Genomic DNA, 18,435 nt, shown 5'->3' with positions numbered 1-18,435 from the left:
TAATAAAATTGAACCAACGATAATACGATAACGAAGTCATCAGCGGAATCATTGTTTACGCGCAAGACTCTTTATGGCAGCGTTTTAAATACCGCGGCGAATGTATGCCGAGTATTAACTTTGCGTAAAAGTATATACGTACATACACGTACATCTCTTTCTATCTGTTCTATTCGCCCTCGGCGATTTCCCGCGTCGTTTCCAAAGAGTTACGGATAAAGCGCTACCTCAACGAGATAATAAGGGCGATGCATTCGCGTAGTCGCACGAGGAAGAGGAGAGAAAGGAAAAGCGGACTACCGGCGCCATGCTGTAACGCCTCCCTTTGTCCCTTTTTACCCACAACGACCGACGACCCCGCGAGATACCGCGATAAACGAAGATCCGGGCACGGGAGGTAGGCGAACGGGGAGATGCACAGGAAAATTCTCGGTAATGCTAAACGTTCGAGGAGGGAGAGCTTTCTCATTGTTCGAGGCCGATATTATCGCTCGCGGCGATATTGACCATTTCACTTGGAACACCGTGTAGGTGGCCCGACGCACCGCGTGCACGTACGCACGCACGCACGCTACGCACGCGAGGTTTGTTTACAAGGCGCGCCTCTCTCAAGGCGCTGCCGAGAGTTCCTTGACTTCGAATTGAGGTGAGACGGCAAGGTGGCTTTCCACCTTGCGTACAACGCACGGTGTTTCTTTACGTCGTCTTTCCCTTCGTCGTCCTTGCTGGACCGCCGCCCCCGCTCGCTCTCCTTTCGTCATCATCGTCCCCGATTGCCTTCGCGGCCGCACCGATTATCTCAATTCGCCGACCACCTCAGCCCCCATATCGCGCCGGAGGACGAGCCGAGACCACACAGCTAACGACGACGTTGAGATCCTTAGCCCACCCTTCCCCCCCGTCACTCGTAAATCACGCAACCGTCGGCGGTGAAAACGAATCGCTGGTAATTATCGTCGAGGTAATCCAAACGCGGTGGCAGTTGACGCGCCTCGTCATCGCTTGTTAATCCTTTCGACGCCGTAAACGTATCCCTTTTTTCGATCAGAATTATAGGTATAGAAAACTACTGTAGCACTTGTTTAATTTATTTTAACGCAATTTGCGCTATGGATCGACGCGATAAAGTGCAAGCTTGCGTAAGATCGAGCGACGCGAGACGATCAAGTTTGCTTTGAGGTTCAACGAAAAGAGCGACTGCACGGTTTTTGTGCATCTCGTGTTTATGCTCTCATTGATGAAGCTAAGCAAATTTAATTGTATAACATATTGAGAAAAATCAAACTCCCTCAAAAAGGTTTAACTTAATGTTTTTCTTTTTTTTTCTTTTTTAATTTTAATAAAATAATAAAATATAAGGATGATTTTAAAATAATCCGTTATTAGAATGCAATTTATTTGCAATAGCATTTAAATATCCAAGTATATAAGCTTGATTAAAATAAATCCGATATGATGAAGCTTTACCACGCTAATGCGATAATTATTAATATCGTAACTAAAAGACGGGCGGAAAATGTGATAAACCGGACACTGTCGTAAATAAATGAGAACGTTAATGCCATTTGAAATACAAAACCGGATCGGGCAAGAATATCTTGTTCGATTATCTACGTTCCATCTAACACATGCGAAGCAACCAATGATAGAAACTCTTCGATGTAATTACACTAATAATTCTTTGCATCGCGCTATCTTTTGCGAGAACTCGTTTCAAACGCGGAAGTCACCACTAAATTTTCTCGCTGATGACAGCTGCTAGAAATTATATCTTAGTATCTAATATTTCTCTGAGGTAATTAATGTCTTTTCGAATGTCACCAACGAAAGCGAGTACCTTCTTATCTGCGAGGATGAGTCAATTGTCGCGTAACTTATCCTTTTGCATAATTAACACGCCCGCGCAGCGCGAATAATTGCGCACCTTTAATCATCGATAAAGATATGTTTACTGAGTCCCTCACCTATAACTGTGTTCGCTGCTACCTCCTTGGCAGCAGCCGCTGCCGCCGCCGGTCCATGCGCCAAAAAGTCACTTAGGGACAAGGACGACGCGATGATCTGTCGCTTTTCCTCAAAGTTCAAGTAATCCAGACTGTTGCTGCGCTGCGGCGCCGTCACGATCGTCACCGTCTTCGCCGTCGAGTGATGGTGGTGATGATGATGATGGTGCTGCTGCTGGTGATGCAGGCCGCCGTCCAAGCCGCCGCTTTTGTCATTGCCGCCGTTGTCGGTGGCACCCGGACTGGTAGGCACCAGGTAAACGCCACTCACGCGTATGGACATCGCGCTCGGGGCCCGATCCTTGCAGCGACCCCGTCTCTTTCGGCGCCACGGGCTTAGGATCGCTACGAATGCCGGCAACAGAGCTACCGGATGGTCCCCGTCAACCTGGCGTGCATCCCGGTGTGCACCTGCTCGAGGGTTCGGCGGCTCGCGTCGTCGTCGTTCACCACTTCTCGTTCGCGGCTCCACGGCTCGACGGTGAGATTCGCGCGGCTCCCACGTGCTCAAGCGCGATCTCGTAACAACGATAATAATCCTCGAAATGCCTGGCGCCCGTCCTGGTCGTCGACGGGCTCTATCGACAATTGCTGATCACACTCGGGCGAGCGCACATCCGAATCGTCGCGTAGTAGAATCCGCTCGGAGTGATCTTTCGCCGCTTCTATCTTCGCTTTGTAAATACGCGCCGAATGTACGCTGTGATCTTTCTTGCGAGCTGTTTAAGCGCCTAATTGTTGTATATATCAAGTGACACTCTCGTTATCGCCCGCTCGATTGCAGACGTCGAGCGCTAATTATCTTGCGTCATCACGTTCCACGCAGAAATTTCTTCTCGGTGCGGATAGCGACTTCGTTACTCTATCGAGATTATGGCACGGAGCAACTTGATGGGATCCAGGGTGGACGAACGCACAAAATAGTCGTTTAGATCGAGACCAGCTTCGTGAAGAATCACTGGCTATTTACAACGGAATTCCTCGCGATTGGCACATACCACGGAAAATAACTCGCACGAGAACGACGTTGATGACTGGAGGAGAATCACGTCCCTGCGCATCATCGAATAAGGAAAAGTTAACCGCCACTGTCCGACCGTCGTGAATAGCACGCATTGTGTTCGCTCGCGAGCAACCGACAATTATACAACGAACGACGTGTCAGATATTAAAAAAAAAAATTTTATACATACCGATAAAAATTCTTAAAAAACGTAACTCTAAAAAAAAAAAATTAAATTTAGACTTTGCTTAGGCCCATAAAAAATTGACACAAATCTTACGTCATTCCCCGATAACATTTGACGTTAAATAAAAATTATTAACGACGTGTACGAGAGCTCGATTTGTCGCAATATTGCTCGGAAATGATCGAAGCGAGCGGGAGATTAATAAAATAATAGAAAATAACGAACCAGTAAATCAGGGAAGCGCTATATAATTAATTCACGTAAGAAACTCGCAATCCCGATTCCACCTTATCTTCCCCGAACATTCCTCGAGCTCAACCTAGTCCTTATCTCGCCCGAGAATTTTATGAGATGCGGATCAAGGCTGAGGAAAATTTAGCGGATGCAGCCCCGGCGGAAATGAAGAGAATTTTTCCGAGGGATCGATTCATCCGGCGATAGATTGGATTGCGCTGTTCCCGCACTTCGCGAGGGATATCGGAGGCGGCTTTTCCGCGCGGTACGAAACGCCGGTCGTCGATATTTAATTATTTAGGCACGGATTCGCAGACGGACCTACGATCGGCGAAATAATGTCGAAGGGCCGACCAGGCCGGGAGCGTTTTAATGAATGACGCGATAATAACTTTATTCGGCGCATGTGTAAAAATAGAAATCGATCCGTCTTTCAGCCGCGCCAGTATTGTTTCCCCGAGCTAAATGCACAAATACGCGATCCTCGCGTGTCTTTTATCGAATCGCAATTAAAATAACCCCGCGAGTTCATCGATACCATTCGCGAGATCGCACTTACGCGCGGCACGTTAATATTATTATCTGGTTTAATTAATTAACCACGCCCCGACGACCTAATTTGGGAGATTGCTCGAACGGAAATAGCTCACGCGGGGAGGAAAAAAATACATAAAAAAAAAAAAAAAAGAGTTGATCTTTCGCGAGCGAGCTCCCGTCTCGCGGTTCACTGCGACATTCAACAGATATCAGCTCCGCTCCGCCGGTCGTGAGGCGATCCTTACGATTGGAAATTTCCACGAACGGAAACACACTAGCTGACTCTCGAGCATTTCTTTTTGCGGGACAGTTTCATGAATGCGATCTGAGCGTCGCGCGCGCGAAAAAAAAATAATAAAAAAAAAGAAGAAGCGTTCGTCGCTCGCACGGCCGACTAACCTCCAAGGACAAACATCAGTCGCGATACGAGGGCGTGTTGTAACCATCCGTAGGCGTAAATAATTTTCCTCGCCTCGTGCTCTCGTACACGTACGCACACAGGCGCTCGCGGAAGAAACGACGACGGAAGAAGCGAACGAAAGAATGAACCCGTGAAGGCACGGTACCCCGGCGCCGCAGTGTCCGGCACAAATACATACGTGCGTTTCGGCGATCGACGGTAGACGACTCGGGCAGTGGAGGGCTCGTTTTCTCGGCAGGATTTGGGAAGGGCCGTCGAGGCTACCGCGGGGCCCGACGTTATTATCACAGAGAGCAGGCGTCGGTTCTCTCTTTCTCTCTCTTACGTTGATTCCACGGGACACCTGTCCGCGCTGCGGCGGCGAGGAGTGCAGGTGAGAGGAGAGCGAGACGGCGATAGAGAGGACGCAACGATCGTAAACACACGGGGAGCGGCGCGTAGTACTCCAAACTCCGTGGCACGAGCGTAGAAATTGGACCCGTTCGTCGTCGGCGCGAAGACACGCGCGGGTTATCGGAAGGAAACGGCGCCCGGGAGATCCCGGACGATCCTCCTCGTCGCTGACGGCTCCGACGACGCTATCGTACACAACGCACTGTTCACACACACTGACACACGGATACGTGCCGCGCGGACTCAACGGACGCCACCGCCGCCGCCGCCGCCGCTGCCTCTTCCTCTACCTCCTGTTACGCGCGAGAGTGAAAGAGAGCGAGCGAGAGAGCGCGAGGGGATATCGTTCGCGGCGGCGGAGCTCGCGACGAGACGGCCGGGGGCGTCGGGCGGGACGGATTCGCGAACGGAATCAATTGCGAGCGTCGCGCGGACAGCCCGACGTGTGGGACAGACGGCCGGGAAGAACTGGAAACGACAGTCACGGCGACGACAAACGCACCACGAAACACACACCGAGCGAGGCTCGCGAGTACTGAGGGCGGCCATGCGACCGAAGCGCCTTCTCGCGTCCGAACGGCCTCCACCAGAGCCGCCAGGCGAGCACGAGACGGCAGCAGCCGGCTGTCGCGGCCGAGCCGAGCCGAGCCCAGCCGAGCGTCGAGATGAGACAAGATGCAGCGGGACGCGGGGCGCGGTAAAGACTTCTAAGGTGCATTTGCCGTAACTCCCTTCCAATTAACGTGTTGCTTGCGTCGACTCGTCGTTACGCTCCCGTTGTATCGCACCCGAGACGCTAACGATCACGACCACGTGAAAAACCTCGGTCCAGGGCGGTCCGCGTCGTAATCTAAGCTGTAAATCAGCTGAGCCACGTGGGTGGATCGCTAACATTTCTCCAAATATTGACAACGAGAAAGATTAATGCATCGACGTATTGCTTCAAGCATAATGTGCCGAGACCTCGGTCTAATTCCCCGTAATCCTTCTAATGTAGCCTTCTTTTTGTTATATTCCCGTTCTCGATTCTCTACCTGAGATAGTTTTGCCTGAATACCTGAGACAGATCGACTGTACCATCTATCTTAGGTGGAATGTGGCAGCCCTAGGGACCGACCTAGCCACTGATACGCAGTGCCAATACATAAATTAGTACCGGGTTTAACCATTAGGTGTAACGCAGAGAAATATTAGATACGTCAGACGATAGAATTCCGAAGTCACGATGCTGAAGTCTCGCGACAAATATCATTAATGTACTCATCAATTTCAAAGCTTTCGCTGCGCAATCCGTGGATTTATATAAATTTAATATTAAATCGGAGGGACAGGTGATTTCGCATTTCTACGTGAATCGATATACTTGATTACAGCTGATATTGTTTTTAAAATTTAAGTGCCCTCCTGTCTACGTCAATCATCGTGACAATTAAATCACGTCCGCGAGTAATAAGCTATGATAAATGGCAAACGATTATTTATCAAGTGACTGTCAGTTTCATATGTTTTCTTCAATATCTACACGCATAAAGTCCGAAGATTGCACGTGTGAAAGTGACAATCATGGGTGTGGCAAACGCGAGACAGTAGTAGAATAAAGAAACATGAAAGGATGACGTAAATATAGTACGTCTATCATAATTCGAATGAAGATAAAGACGTAAATCGTTATTTCCTTTTTCCCCCCCTTTTTTTTTTAATTAAAATTATAACTTACAGCCGAGCCGAAGACTAATAGCCAGCTAGAAATTTTTCAGAAACGTACCTGAAACAGAAATAAAAATTTTATTACATTGATGTATTTACGTTGAAAAGCAGATATAGCAACGGCAGCTAGCGAACGTAACTTTAGCGTCATATGCGTCGAGTTTCACATGTACCGCATGTATGTACCGCGCCGGCCGGATTGCCGATGACTGATTTCTCCCCGTTTTCTCACCCCCTGCCTTTGCCGCTTAGGATTATGTACGTTAGCCGCTGTCGCCGCAGAAAACGTCATATCTGCTCTTCGGTGTACACAGTTTATAATTTTTAGTATTATTAACACGCGGTGAAAAGATAATTTAATGCGTCGGTGATAATAGTAAAATTCTCGACAAGAAAATTCAATTACATTTCAACAACTCGTGACTGATGTGCGTTAAATGAAGAAAAAAGAAAACTAAAAATAAAAAACGCGGATAGATATTCCGATCGCGAGAGCTATAACTCAACAAGTAGCAAGTTAAAAATACCCGCGGCGCGTTATATTTTTTACGATAACACGACAAATTAAGCAGATTTATCTCGCGTATGGCAAAAGATCACTTTATAGACCAAACTAATATTTTCGAACTGTCACGGATCGAGACGAATGTTCGGAGATGGTGGGCGGACGTGGCGAGGTGCGAACATCCGAAGACAGCGGATACAGTATGACGCTCGTCACCACGTGGTATTTCTACGGCGTCTAGACTCCTTAATTTAAACTGACTCGCGAATCTCTATACCGACGTTTCGGCCCAGTCTCACCGCCGCCGCAACTAGAGCCTAAAATATGAGAAACGTTCCGCTCTTTACGAGAGGAACGGGTTGAGAATCCTGTCATTCCCGAAGGTCGCCCCGTTAGAAAGTATCTATGTACTTAACATGACGGCACGAGGACGCGCTAATAATCAATAGCTTGCAATATAATCTCTGCATAGCTTGACCTATGAATTTTTATATCTTTATCGCACCGTGATTTATCAGATTATAGTGGAATTTCAGATATGCGGAGCCAGGCTCTGCACAACGGGGAATCACCCTTAAGAGATCGCCTGTTCTTCTGCAATTAATTATTTTTTTTAATAGAACAGAGGGGATTTAAAAATTCTCTTATTTGCATGTAAATGTAATATCGAGCTAATTCCTGGGTTCATCTCATATCTGCAACGTGTTTTCGCCGCGACTAAACTGCGAGGAATTGCGAACGTAAGCCTAATACATGTTTAATCTACGTATGTCAGTAACGGTATACAAGACCTGCTTATTTAGAAATTGCTAATTGCACACGTCGGAAGGATTGCAAAGAACATTATGTATGCACCGTGGACGTCCCACCGCGACATTATGCAGGCAACTTTTTCCACATCGCATTGTGCAATTTAACATGCCGCACTTCTCTCTAAATTCAGTCCTTCGTCGCATTATCTCGAATAAATATGCCGTGGCTAAAAAGCCCACGTGGCGTTATAAATACATTGGCTGAACCCGAGTCGACGTTTTAAAAGTAAACACATTTCGGAAATAACTCCAATCGGAGTCGTATAAAATTCATTAGCTCGCTCTCATTACCGCACATCAGTAAGTCAACAACTGCGACGTCAAAATATTGCATTGTATCTCCTCAGTTCAACGGTCAAAGAACTTTCGATCTTTTTTGCCGGCGCGGATGGTAAAAATCCGTCTTCGCAAAGTTAAGCAAGCTACAAACTGTCTCCTGACCCGCTTCATCGATCGTAATAAATTAAGGTCAATCTACATATTCCTGAAAAATAGCAATCTCTCGGAGAACGACTTATTACGTTCGTCTTTACCGCTATCGAAAAGCGTCGACTGAGATGCGCGCACGGAGGAGCTCTTTGTAGAAATTCTAAGATTAACCGTGCAGTTGCTACGTGAACGAGTTTCTTGCTTGAATTTATATAACCGCGGTATTAAGAAAAGTTATTACGATATGCATTTCATATATCGAATTCTTGTCAATTGCTACCAGACAAAAATATGCAGAATCGATAGACATGTAATTTAATATAATTTTCTGAAAATTTTCCGATTAAACATCACCCATTTAGATGTATCGTTAGTTGCGGTAAGAATAATAAATCAGCTGGTCCGAGTTGTAGAACGTATTGCCGTTAAATTGTAAAAATGTATAGTTAAAGCGAAGTGTCCATACGTAAACGGCAAATTGCATGCGACTCGAACAGCTGGCGTTGCATTTTATGCGGTCCAGCGTGCTTTAGCGTGCTTCTGTACTGAATGCAGTTACTTACAAGACACGAGCAATCGCGCGAGTTACACCCCAGACGAAAATATCATCGTAGGAGAGAGATCTTTTCCTGAAATCGCAGAGAATAGCTACTCCGCATGATATACATTTCACCGCTTATAAAACATACGGAATTCAAGTTGCAATTAATTAACACAAAATTCACCGCAATGTAAATCCTCTCGATGTCATTAAAACGGTACAACGGTACATATTAAATTACTCGAGCGATATACGACTTCGGTGTTTGCAAAATTGTGCACAAGATCGTCAGAGAAATCGGGATATTATTTAACTTTGACATGCGAAACACGAACAGTTAATATCGCTTCCATAAAAAGTGACATTAATGTGAATTAAACGTGAATTGAAATTTCAATTATAATTTTATATTTTCCAGCTGTCATATGTGAAAAAAATATTTTCTTTTTAGAAATTTCTATATTTGCACACGTATCGTAAAACAAAATTACGTTACATTAATATACATCGGAAATTACTAAAAATAAATTAAAAAAAAAAAATGTTTGGCACATATAGTCCTTTAGCAAGATTAGCCTGCGTAAGGGTGGAGGTGCCACTTTTCTCTACCTTCAAGGATGAACTGCGTCTTATGAGAGTAGCAAGACACAGAGTATAATCCTCAAAGGAATATAAAGCCGGGAAAAGAAGACGGAAGGGGAAAGAAAGAAAATTAACTTAATCAGAGAGAAATACTTTGCCAGCGGAAAGAGTGAGGTCAACAACAATCGCGCATAGAGAAGTATAAAACCCGACCACTAGCACCCAAGGCGCTGGGGGCTACCCATCTTCTCGGCACCGACTCTATTGAGGCATGCTTAACCGAAAGAAACCCTCAGTAGTATAATAATGAAATAAACCATACTACGTATAATCGAGAACCATACTCGTCAGTTAATTGACGAACGAATAAGAATTAAACTTTTGCTCTATTATTATTTTATTTTGTTAAAAAATATTTACGTTTTTATCAATTTATTAATTAATAAACCGATTTGTTCATTAAAGTTGATATCAATATCAGGCAATAAAATAATTATCGAGAAAAAAAAGTTAACTATCGATTTCGATAAAGGAATAATATTAATAGATTAACACATATTTTTAATAATTTGCTGTTACGATTTGTAAATAAAGAATTTAATGATTTACGATAAACCTGCACGTAGCGAGTTGATAGGGTCGCGAATAAAATACAGCTAGATAAGCATGATAAATGCAACGTGCTGTAATATATCAATTAATGTCAGGTGCAACCATCTGGGTTATAAAAATATGTCACTCAACTGACCACATAATGCACCAAATATTTTATAAACTTTGTTACAACTCTCGTCACGGTGTTGAAATACGTAAAATTCTTGATTGGTTAATTGCGAAAATATCTTCACATACAGATTTGATTTTGCTTGTTCATTTTCGTCACTGTCATTACTGTCAGTTCGGGTAACTAAACTTTCTTACATATATCCGAAGGCCAGAATGCTGGCTTTAATTCCAGCTTTTCCGTCCTCCATATCGTACAGCCTCGTCAGTCGGAGAACGACCGCAAGGGAAATTCTTCGGATAACGTTCTTGTCATTCAAGAATTCCACGAGTTTCGTCGTCGTTTGCGAGGTAGCTTACAACACGGTTTGTAATGCAATGAAACCAGAATAAAACGGTTTGCAATCAGCAGATTACTTGAACTGAATAAAATAAGGTCGCGGACTTGAAGACAATCGTAAAAAATATTTTTCTAATCAGCTTTATTTGCTGAGAGTATTAAAATTTTTTAACCCTTCGCTTGTGTACGAATAAGTCTTTTAATCTTCAAGTTATTCATTTTTTTTTCTTTTAATTTAATATGCAAATAATATAATAAATATAAAAACATACATAAAGTAATTTAAATACACGAAAAAGTAATTTTTTCAAAACTTCTGTAACACGAGAATGCAGTTACGAGTTTATTAATCCGATTCCGCATATCGGAGATCAATGCAAAGATTAAATTGATTAATCTGTCCCTCTCTCTCTTCTCTATTTAAGTTTCATTGCCATTCCACCGTGCAATAAAGCAAAGGTACGGCACTCCAATTTGTATGAGTCGATCGATTTACAAATGGAAAATCGCGCGCAAGCCGCAAACCCTTTTTTTTTTAACCAATCTATTCCTGCCAGTCATTTCCTTCGTTTCACCGATCATCCTTCGGTAGATTCCCGAGTTATTATCGAATCGTCACTATCGAGCTATAAGGAAAAAATAATTACCGTGTCTACCCGATATACAAATTTATATAAATCTTTATTAACTGCGAAATCGAGACAAAAATGTCGCATTTAAATTATTGCCTTTTTATTTCATCCTGCCTTGGAAATAAATTATGTAGACGAGAATTATACTGGGAAAGATCCAGCGCCAACAGTTTTCCGAGCGAAAACATATATGATAGAATTTCGAGGAAGACGCCGGCGGCCTCCTGAGAGCACTTCGCGTCATTGCACATTGAATTCTACAAATAACCGTGGCGAGTGCAACGAGATTTTCCTGCAGAATGCGCCGTAAAGGACCGACGGATCCTACGTCCGCGAACGCGGCACGTGCGCGATATTGGTTTTTCGCAGGTTGATGGAATTCTCCTCCCGCTTTTGCTTAGCTCATTCCCAGGCTTTTAGGAGTAAGCCCGTCGCTTGCTTGTTTGCTTTTCTGTGTCGACGAAAACTTTCCGATGAGTCTGCTGCGGACTGCATCAGAGAGTTGAGAAGTAACGTTGCACAGTGCAAACTTCTCGCGAATCTCATAATCGTGTACGGCGGCGATTTGTTTTTCCAAAAATTAGTAAAAGCTCAAGACGAGCCGGGGTATTGCACACGTATTCAGATTTCTCTGTATAATGCTTGCGCATCGCTGTCACCGTCAAGAATAATTAACACGCACGTTATCGCGAGGCAATTGTTTGAGATTGATAATAAGAAATAATCAGGCTTGACTCGAACTTCTGACTGAGAATATTTCAACCTAAAAACGATACGAAAAAACACACCTAAAGCTATATACCGTCTCCTCTTATCTTCATCCCCCTCATCCACAAATTTGTTTGCATTCTTAATGTAGAGAAATATCGATAGAATGACAAAAATCACTATAAAAAAAGACTCAATGGGTACATCAATTTATATTGCCTTCATAATGTCGTGATTCAAATGCAAAGACCTAGATAAGATCGAATATCCCGGATTCAGGGTACGTAATATTTTCTACGACAAAGAATGCATAATAGAACCACTGGACCTCTCAATATTCCGTATTAGATATTCTAACTGCGGCATCATAATCTTTCGTTTCTCAATGTCGGTCGAAAAATTCCAACCTTTGCTAGAACTGATAACCACGGAATAGATTGGTACTCTCTCATTGATTATTTATGACGGTTGCAGCACCTCTAATATAGAAGATAGGACGTTAAGAAACGGCTTCTCTAATACGAGGGAAACGACGTATCCACTTGTGCGGAAACAGTTTTGCGAGTGCTCATTTTGTGAAATCAATGGCCCCCGCATGCGGCGACCAGATCTCGCATCGCGGGCAGTTATGTTAGATGGGACGGGTTTTTACGCGCATGTGCGGCCAGTCAGGCCTCAGTTCAGTATACGTTACTAAACGTAGAAGACTTTTTTTTAGGAAAAACTCGAGTTTTTGGAGTTTTGCGAAAATGTGCTTTTAGAAGAATAAAACGCGCTGCATATCACACACGTGCAACCTGTCTGCCAATTTTTTTTTTCTATTTTTCATAAATAAATTTTTGCGATAAACGGACACGGGCAAAATGTACCAGAGTGACATGTATTGTTCTCGCGACAGATGCATTCTTCCTGGCTGGTGCCAGCAAGCACATCCTACGTTTACGCTATAAAACATATTTCAGATTTAATAATTTTAGAAATATTTTTCTTTCTATTTAGTTAAAAAACTTGGGGGAGAAAAAATAAAAGATTAAAAACGTATATTAAAATAAAAATTTTTTCCGAGTATACTTAAATAACTTTTAATTTAACAGAACAAAGAATGTAAATTAGCCTTTTTTTATTTTTTAATTAAAAACAGCTGAAGAGAAATAAGAGATTTAAATAAAATACTAATAACATCGAATGTTAACCTCCCTCGAAATTAATCGGGAAGTTTGAAATTGCTATCTACTTGCTTCTGATATCGCGCGTATCTCTCTGGCTCGAGACCGATACAACCGTAACAAATTTCTGTAACACCATCTCATTAAAGGTGATTAGAATCGCGAGACACCTAATCTGCCGCACGCGAAACTGCTCTTCATTAAAATCGGTCGTTGCACGGTAGTTCGAGTGCCACAAGGACATTATCGTTTGCGGTATATTACTACTATGATTATCGAGCACACTGCACCTAGTTCTACATCGCCTTGCTTTTGCCACGTTTGGCTGCATAAACAAGTTACCCGCACGTCGTAACTGCGTCCGGACTACAAACCTATAAGGTGACCCGAATAAGATGTAAGTAATACATATGTACAAAAAAAGTAATATCTTAATCTTCCATAAATACACTTTTACTAAGATTTATTTAAAAAAAAAAAAAAAAAAACTTAATTTTAAAAATATAATCATGCATTAAAACTTAAATATTTGCCGTGACAAGTGCAATTATAATTAATTAGAAATTTTGAAGGTTTATTACTTTTAACTTCTTTCAAATAGAGAAGCTTCTTCTTTATGCTAAAGCATATTTTATGTACCCTATATTATTATGATCCATTTTACGAATAATTCCACGATAATCTCGACTTCTTCATATCATTTAATATATTCCATAAAATTTATTTACGTGCTATTTCTCGCCACCATGTATAATGAAAGTGGAATGCGGCACAAGAAGTGCGAAAGCGCGTTATGTCGTAACCGGTTTCGAGTAACCTGCAGTATTCTAGGACGTCGCGCAGTAGAAAATAAAGAACGACAGAAAGGAATTCACTTTGCATGCCCCGTGAATCAGTTACAGTTCCATCAGATATATCGAGCAGCGAAAGGTGAAACGTAGATTTAAAAATGTATATGCCGCGAGTAAAATATAAAAAGCCAGGCACACGTTAATTATCAAACGATATAAATATGCTCGACATATAATCCATATGTTCTTAAGCAATCTAGAATAAAATAAAATAAAGAGTTTTTTTTAATACATGCAACGTGTACAATTAAATGTACAAAAAGTCGCGATTGAAGGTGTTAAATTGTCGTTGAAATTAAGCAAAGTATGCGCGATCGATACTCGATTATTGCGCGTATAATTGATTACGATTCCACGCCTATAACTCGTTGTAACGGCCACCTAAATTCGAAGAAAGATTTTAAGTCGCTGAAATGAGTCGCATAAAGTCTCTTAATGCAATTATACTTTTACAGAGCCACTCTTCACCGATTACCAGAGAAACGGGTTATCTCATTTGGCGATAAAATTCCAATTAGAGATCATAATTGTGCTCAACGGATACCTTGATCGAGAGTAGCGTAGAAATTTTGTTCAAAAACTCAAACTAAGCGGAACTAACGTTATTTCTCATTACTGTCGCTTGTAAAAGTATGATAAAAGCATCGACTTGTAGGTAAAATGTTTTCATTTCTCGAGCCAAGTGAACTTGCACACTTCGCTGTTAACGTGCAACGGAATGAAATAGATATGAAAGTTGTACGTAACAATAATAGAGAAATTTAATACTGAATTCCTTTAGTAATTCTCCACAAAAGACGCATTTTTAAACCTCATCTTATACGTCCGTTTTATTCACGAGAGCATGTCTTAACGCCCTGATTACATGGTTTAACGATTGTCATTGTTTTATTTTCACTCTATATTACAATAACTGCCCATTAAAATGAAACAGAATGATAAATGTTCTTTCGCTAATTCATTCTTACTTATCATATTCGGTTCAAGCTTTAGCTAATTAAGAAGAGTAAAAAGTAACATTGACTTTTCTCTAGATGTCGAAAATATCGTTTACTGCAAATGTATATTACCGTTTCCATTGTCGTTTCTCATAAACCATAAAATTTTTTTTTTTTAGTAACTGGTATGGAACTTTACAAGTAGGCAAGAAGTTCGGTAGCAAAGTTAGGTGGCGTATGTTAGGAACCGTACTGTTATTGAAATAGTTTTACCAACAATATTGCAGCTTACGCCGTTATAGTTTTCTTACTATCAGTGGCAAATATCGTTGTCAAAGAGTTAAGCAAAGAAGATTTTCCGAACACGTAATGAGCGTTACCGTGAAACTTTGTTAGCAAAATTACTTCGTTAAGGGACACCCTAATATATGTATAACAGACTGCCGCGTATTGTCACAAGTTTGAAATTAACCTAGGTCTTTAATCTCTCGAAAGCGCAGCTTATTTTACAAGTTAAGGTAATTTATGGCATGTCAATTATTTTTTAATGACTACTACGTTTACCGAAAAGAAAAAAACTTTTTTATTTTTTTTTTACTTTTTTTACTTTCTTAAATCAATGTTTTTCTATTTTTTTGCCTCCGAGCTAAATTACTTACTCTCGATTACTGTTTTCACGAACGACGGCGGCGACGGTTTTCGCGAAGTCTGTTTACCAATTTCCGTGCGCACTTTACGCAAGTTTGCGACATATTATAGTCACTACATCGAGAGTGCTCGAAGCTGCAAAATCGATAGACGGCGGTGAGCCGGGTCGCGAGCTGTCTTGCGAGAAAAAGTGAGACAAAGCTGATCGCCCCTCCTCATCCCCTCCCGCAACGATGATGACGGTGGTGCCTGTGGCTCATCGAGTTTTTCGACGTCGCGTCCCTGCAATATTTCTTGCCTTATTCAATAACCGTGCACTCTACCGCGATATGCTCCGCCAGAGGCATCCCAGCTTTTATCCGCGATCGCGTCTTATCCGGTCATGTCAACGAAACTTTCACGATCGGTAGAAAATATCAAAGTAAAGGCCGAGACGGGACAACGGGGAAAAGTGTGAGTAAGTAGATCGGTACTTATTTTTCTGAGAACCATCCAGCTCTCGCTTTTACAAACGTCAATTTACTGATAGACCGGCGGAAAAACGCGGGAGCTTATTCCGGTATCTTCGCGTCACATGACCAAAGCGAAAATGAGGTAGTATGCAAGCGATAGCGCGATGTCTACTTCGAAGATGCTTTTATGGAGCGAGCTGGAACATCCCGGACAAAACGACGTCGCTGAAAATTCTGATAAATGGCGACGACGACCCGATAAAAGTAGGTATCTACGTGGAATCGGGGTTATGAGAAATTTATGGGTGCGAGGTTAACGTTGCCCATTAAATTGTCCAAAGAAGATTCTAAAAACAAACCTTTTCTAAATTATATTTAAAGACTTTTGCTACTCGATGCTAAACTTGATTAAAAGATTAAATCCAAATTAATGCAATTTATTATTCACAAATATGAAATAAAGATGAGTATTAGAGATAATCGCGCAATTAAATGTATGTAATTTATGCTTAAATAATCAATTATCCATTTAAATTTATCATTTATACTATTTTATTTCTTAATAAGTACAATTTTAATAAATAGCAGTATCAATTTTTTTTTTTTAATAATTGAAAACGCAGAAAATAATGCGTCACATATTTGAGAAAGGTGACATTGTGTTCTTTAAATTCCCATCGCGATCAAATATCGCGTATAAAGAGAAATGCATGTTTCACTGCCTAGCAAAGACCTGAAAAGAGGATCTATTGCGGTTGTCGTATTGTATCTCATATCTAAACCGCGAGCTCTTGAGAGTGGCACTTTAAGCGACAAACATCATCTCGGCTTTCGCCGAGTGCTCAACTCCGCTAACTGTGTACGTGCACATTTTTTTCATCGCAAACATATCGCAAACGATAGCGAAGTGAGATTATTAAAGGCCGATAGGGGAAAAGGGAACTCTGACAAAATCAAAAAGAAAGGAACGGTACGAATTAATAAAGCGAGAGTTAGTAAAACGACACGTTAAAGCGTAAGGTGGAAATGGGACGATTTTCCGTGGGGGATAACAACGGTTACATAACAATGAAACACCGCAGCGTCAGCGATTCCCCGAGGACGCTCTCGAACGCGGCGCAACCCTTTCCTAGGCACAACCTCTTTCAACACCGGGAAAAGTCTTTGCGGCGCGAAAGTAACTCGGAGATCTCTCAAAGAAATAAAAACTGCCTCTTCGAAAAAAATTGGTACATTTTTGCCACGGTCGGAAATTGTGCCGGAAAAATATTTATCACGGCGCTTATCGAAAAATAAATTGCCGCGTGAAACAACGCTGTGAATTCACAATCAGATCTATTGCGACTACGTATATTGTATAATTACGGAATATTAAATTTTAATAAGGTATATTGAACTACTCATTTAACACGTAATATAAATTAAATTTTCCAAACCCGTTTGTGTGGCGCGTGCTAAATTTTATACACACCCGTGAAATAATCTGATCAATGCCGATTTTCTGTTACGCGTGAATGTGTGAAACAGTAAACGCGACTAAAATATCTTTTTATTGACACGAGAAAATGCCACGTCGAACTACGGTCGTTCGAGATTTAAATCAAATCGGAGTTAAAATTTTATTACGTCGAATTGCCTGGGTCCCGAGGTAATCTTTGTCTAAGTGAAGAACATTTTCATCGAAAGTTTTATCGATAAAAAACTAAAAAAATGAAAATAAATAGTATTACAAATTTAATTACGCTACGCAACCGCACTAGCTATTATTGCTGAAGCAATAATAATTATTTATGCACAAATCACATATATTGACATTGAAAATTCACGGCTCATCTACGAGATTCGAAAGACTCCGGAAAAGGACACTGCATCCCTCGAGAGCAATCGATGACCTAAATGCCCATTGTCGTTCGTTGCCAAGTCGACGTAAAAGATATGCTCTTTATTTAGATGAAGTGCTTCGATCGGAAATGTTTTGGAAATAACGCTGAAATGAACTACACGTGCAATTTATCTCTCAAAAATAAATATAGAATTTCCGAGCGCAATAATAATTTATGAATTTAAACAACGCTGCCTTAATAACTTAATAAATGTCCGTGCACGAATAAAATAAAAAGACATGGCTTTAATATTTGCAAATTCTATTACATATAAAAAAGTTTCAAATGTTAAAACAGTTTTAATTCAAAAGAATACAATCGCGCATTTTGAATAGGAAAAAGTTTTGCTACTCCACTCCACGCTGAATATAAATCGATAATAAATTACGAAAAAGTTCTTTGCGTCGAAATTAAAAAAAAAAAAGAAAAAAAAGAGAAAAGTTTATAGAACTTTCCAAGTAAAAGATATTAATTTAACTATATTTCTCGAAAGATTTGATCGTCATTTACAGAAACCGCGAGACGTGCCGTCGCAACCAGTTAAGTTCTTTGCTAATGCAAATGCAAATATCTCATTGTTCTATGAAAGGTCATGATCTAATCACAGCCGTGCATCATGGACGAAAATTTCACGAAGGAATAGAGAATATACGTTTGCTGCACATTTATGCAAGCGATACATTCTATGGCGCATGTAGAACTGCTCGCTTGATGGTATATAGAAAAGCTTTTATCCCGGT

The 18,435-nt window shown here is 41.5% G+C and overlaps 1 protein-coding gene across 10 annotated transcripts in view; it reads right to left on the bottom strand.

Annotated features, from left to right (window-relative positions):
• LOC139101507 (phosphatase and actin regulator 2) overlaps positions 1–18,435 on the bottom strand; it is a 173,078-nt gene that overhangs the window by 134,187 nt on the left and 20,456 nt on the right. Inside the window, exons 1-2 of one of the 10 annotated variants that reach the window (XM_070654694.1) lie at positions 4,564–5,437; positions 1,965–3,056 (exon numbers count right to left, since the gene is read on the bottom strand). The exons of 3 other annotated variants lie outside the window; for them this stretch is intronic. In XM_070654694.1, coding sequence (XP_070510795.1) covers positions 1,965–2,286 — 322 coding nt within the window. In that variant the 5' untranslated portion in view covers positions 2,287–3,056; positions 4,564–5,437. Of the gene's footprint in view, positions 1–1,964; positions 5,439–18,435 lie in introns of those variants that run through there. 6 more of the 10 variants (XM_070654695.1, XM_070654698.1, XM_070654697.1 and 3 more) reach the window with 6 other exon arrangements.

Source organism: Cardiocondyla obscurior, linkage group LG04 (assembly GCF_019399895.1).
Source record: "Cardiocondyla obscurior isolate alpha-2009 linkage group LG04, Cobs3.1, whole genome shotgun sequence".
Taxonomy (NCBI): domain Eukaryota; kingdom Metazoa; phylum Arthropoda; class Insecta; order Hymenoptera; family Formicidae; genus Cardiocondyla; species Cardiocondyla obscurior.
The sequence above is the reverse complement of the archived record's forward strand: the minus strand, read 5'-3'. Positions and strand labels throughout refer to the sequence as shown.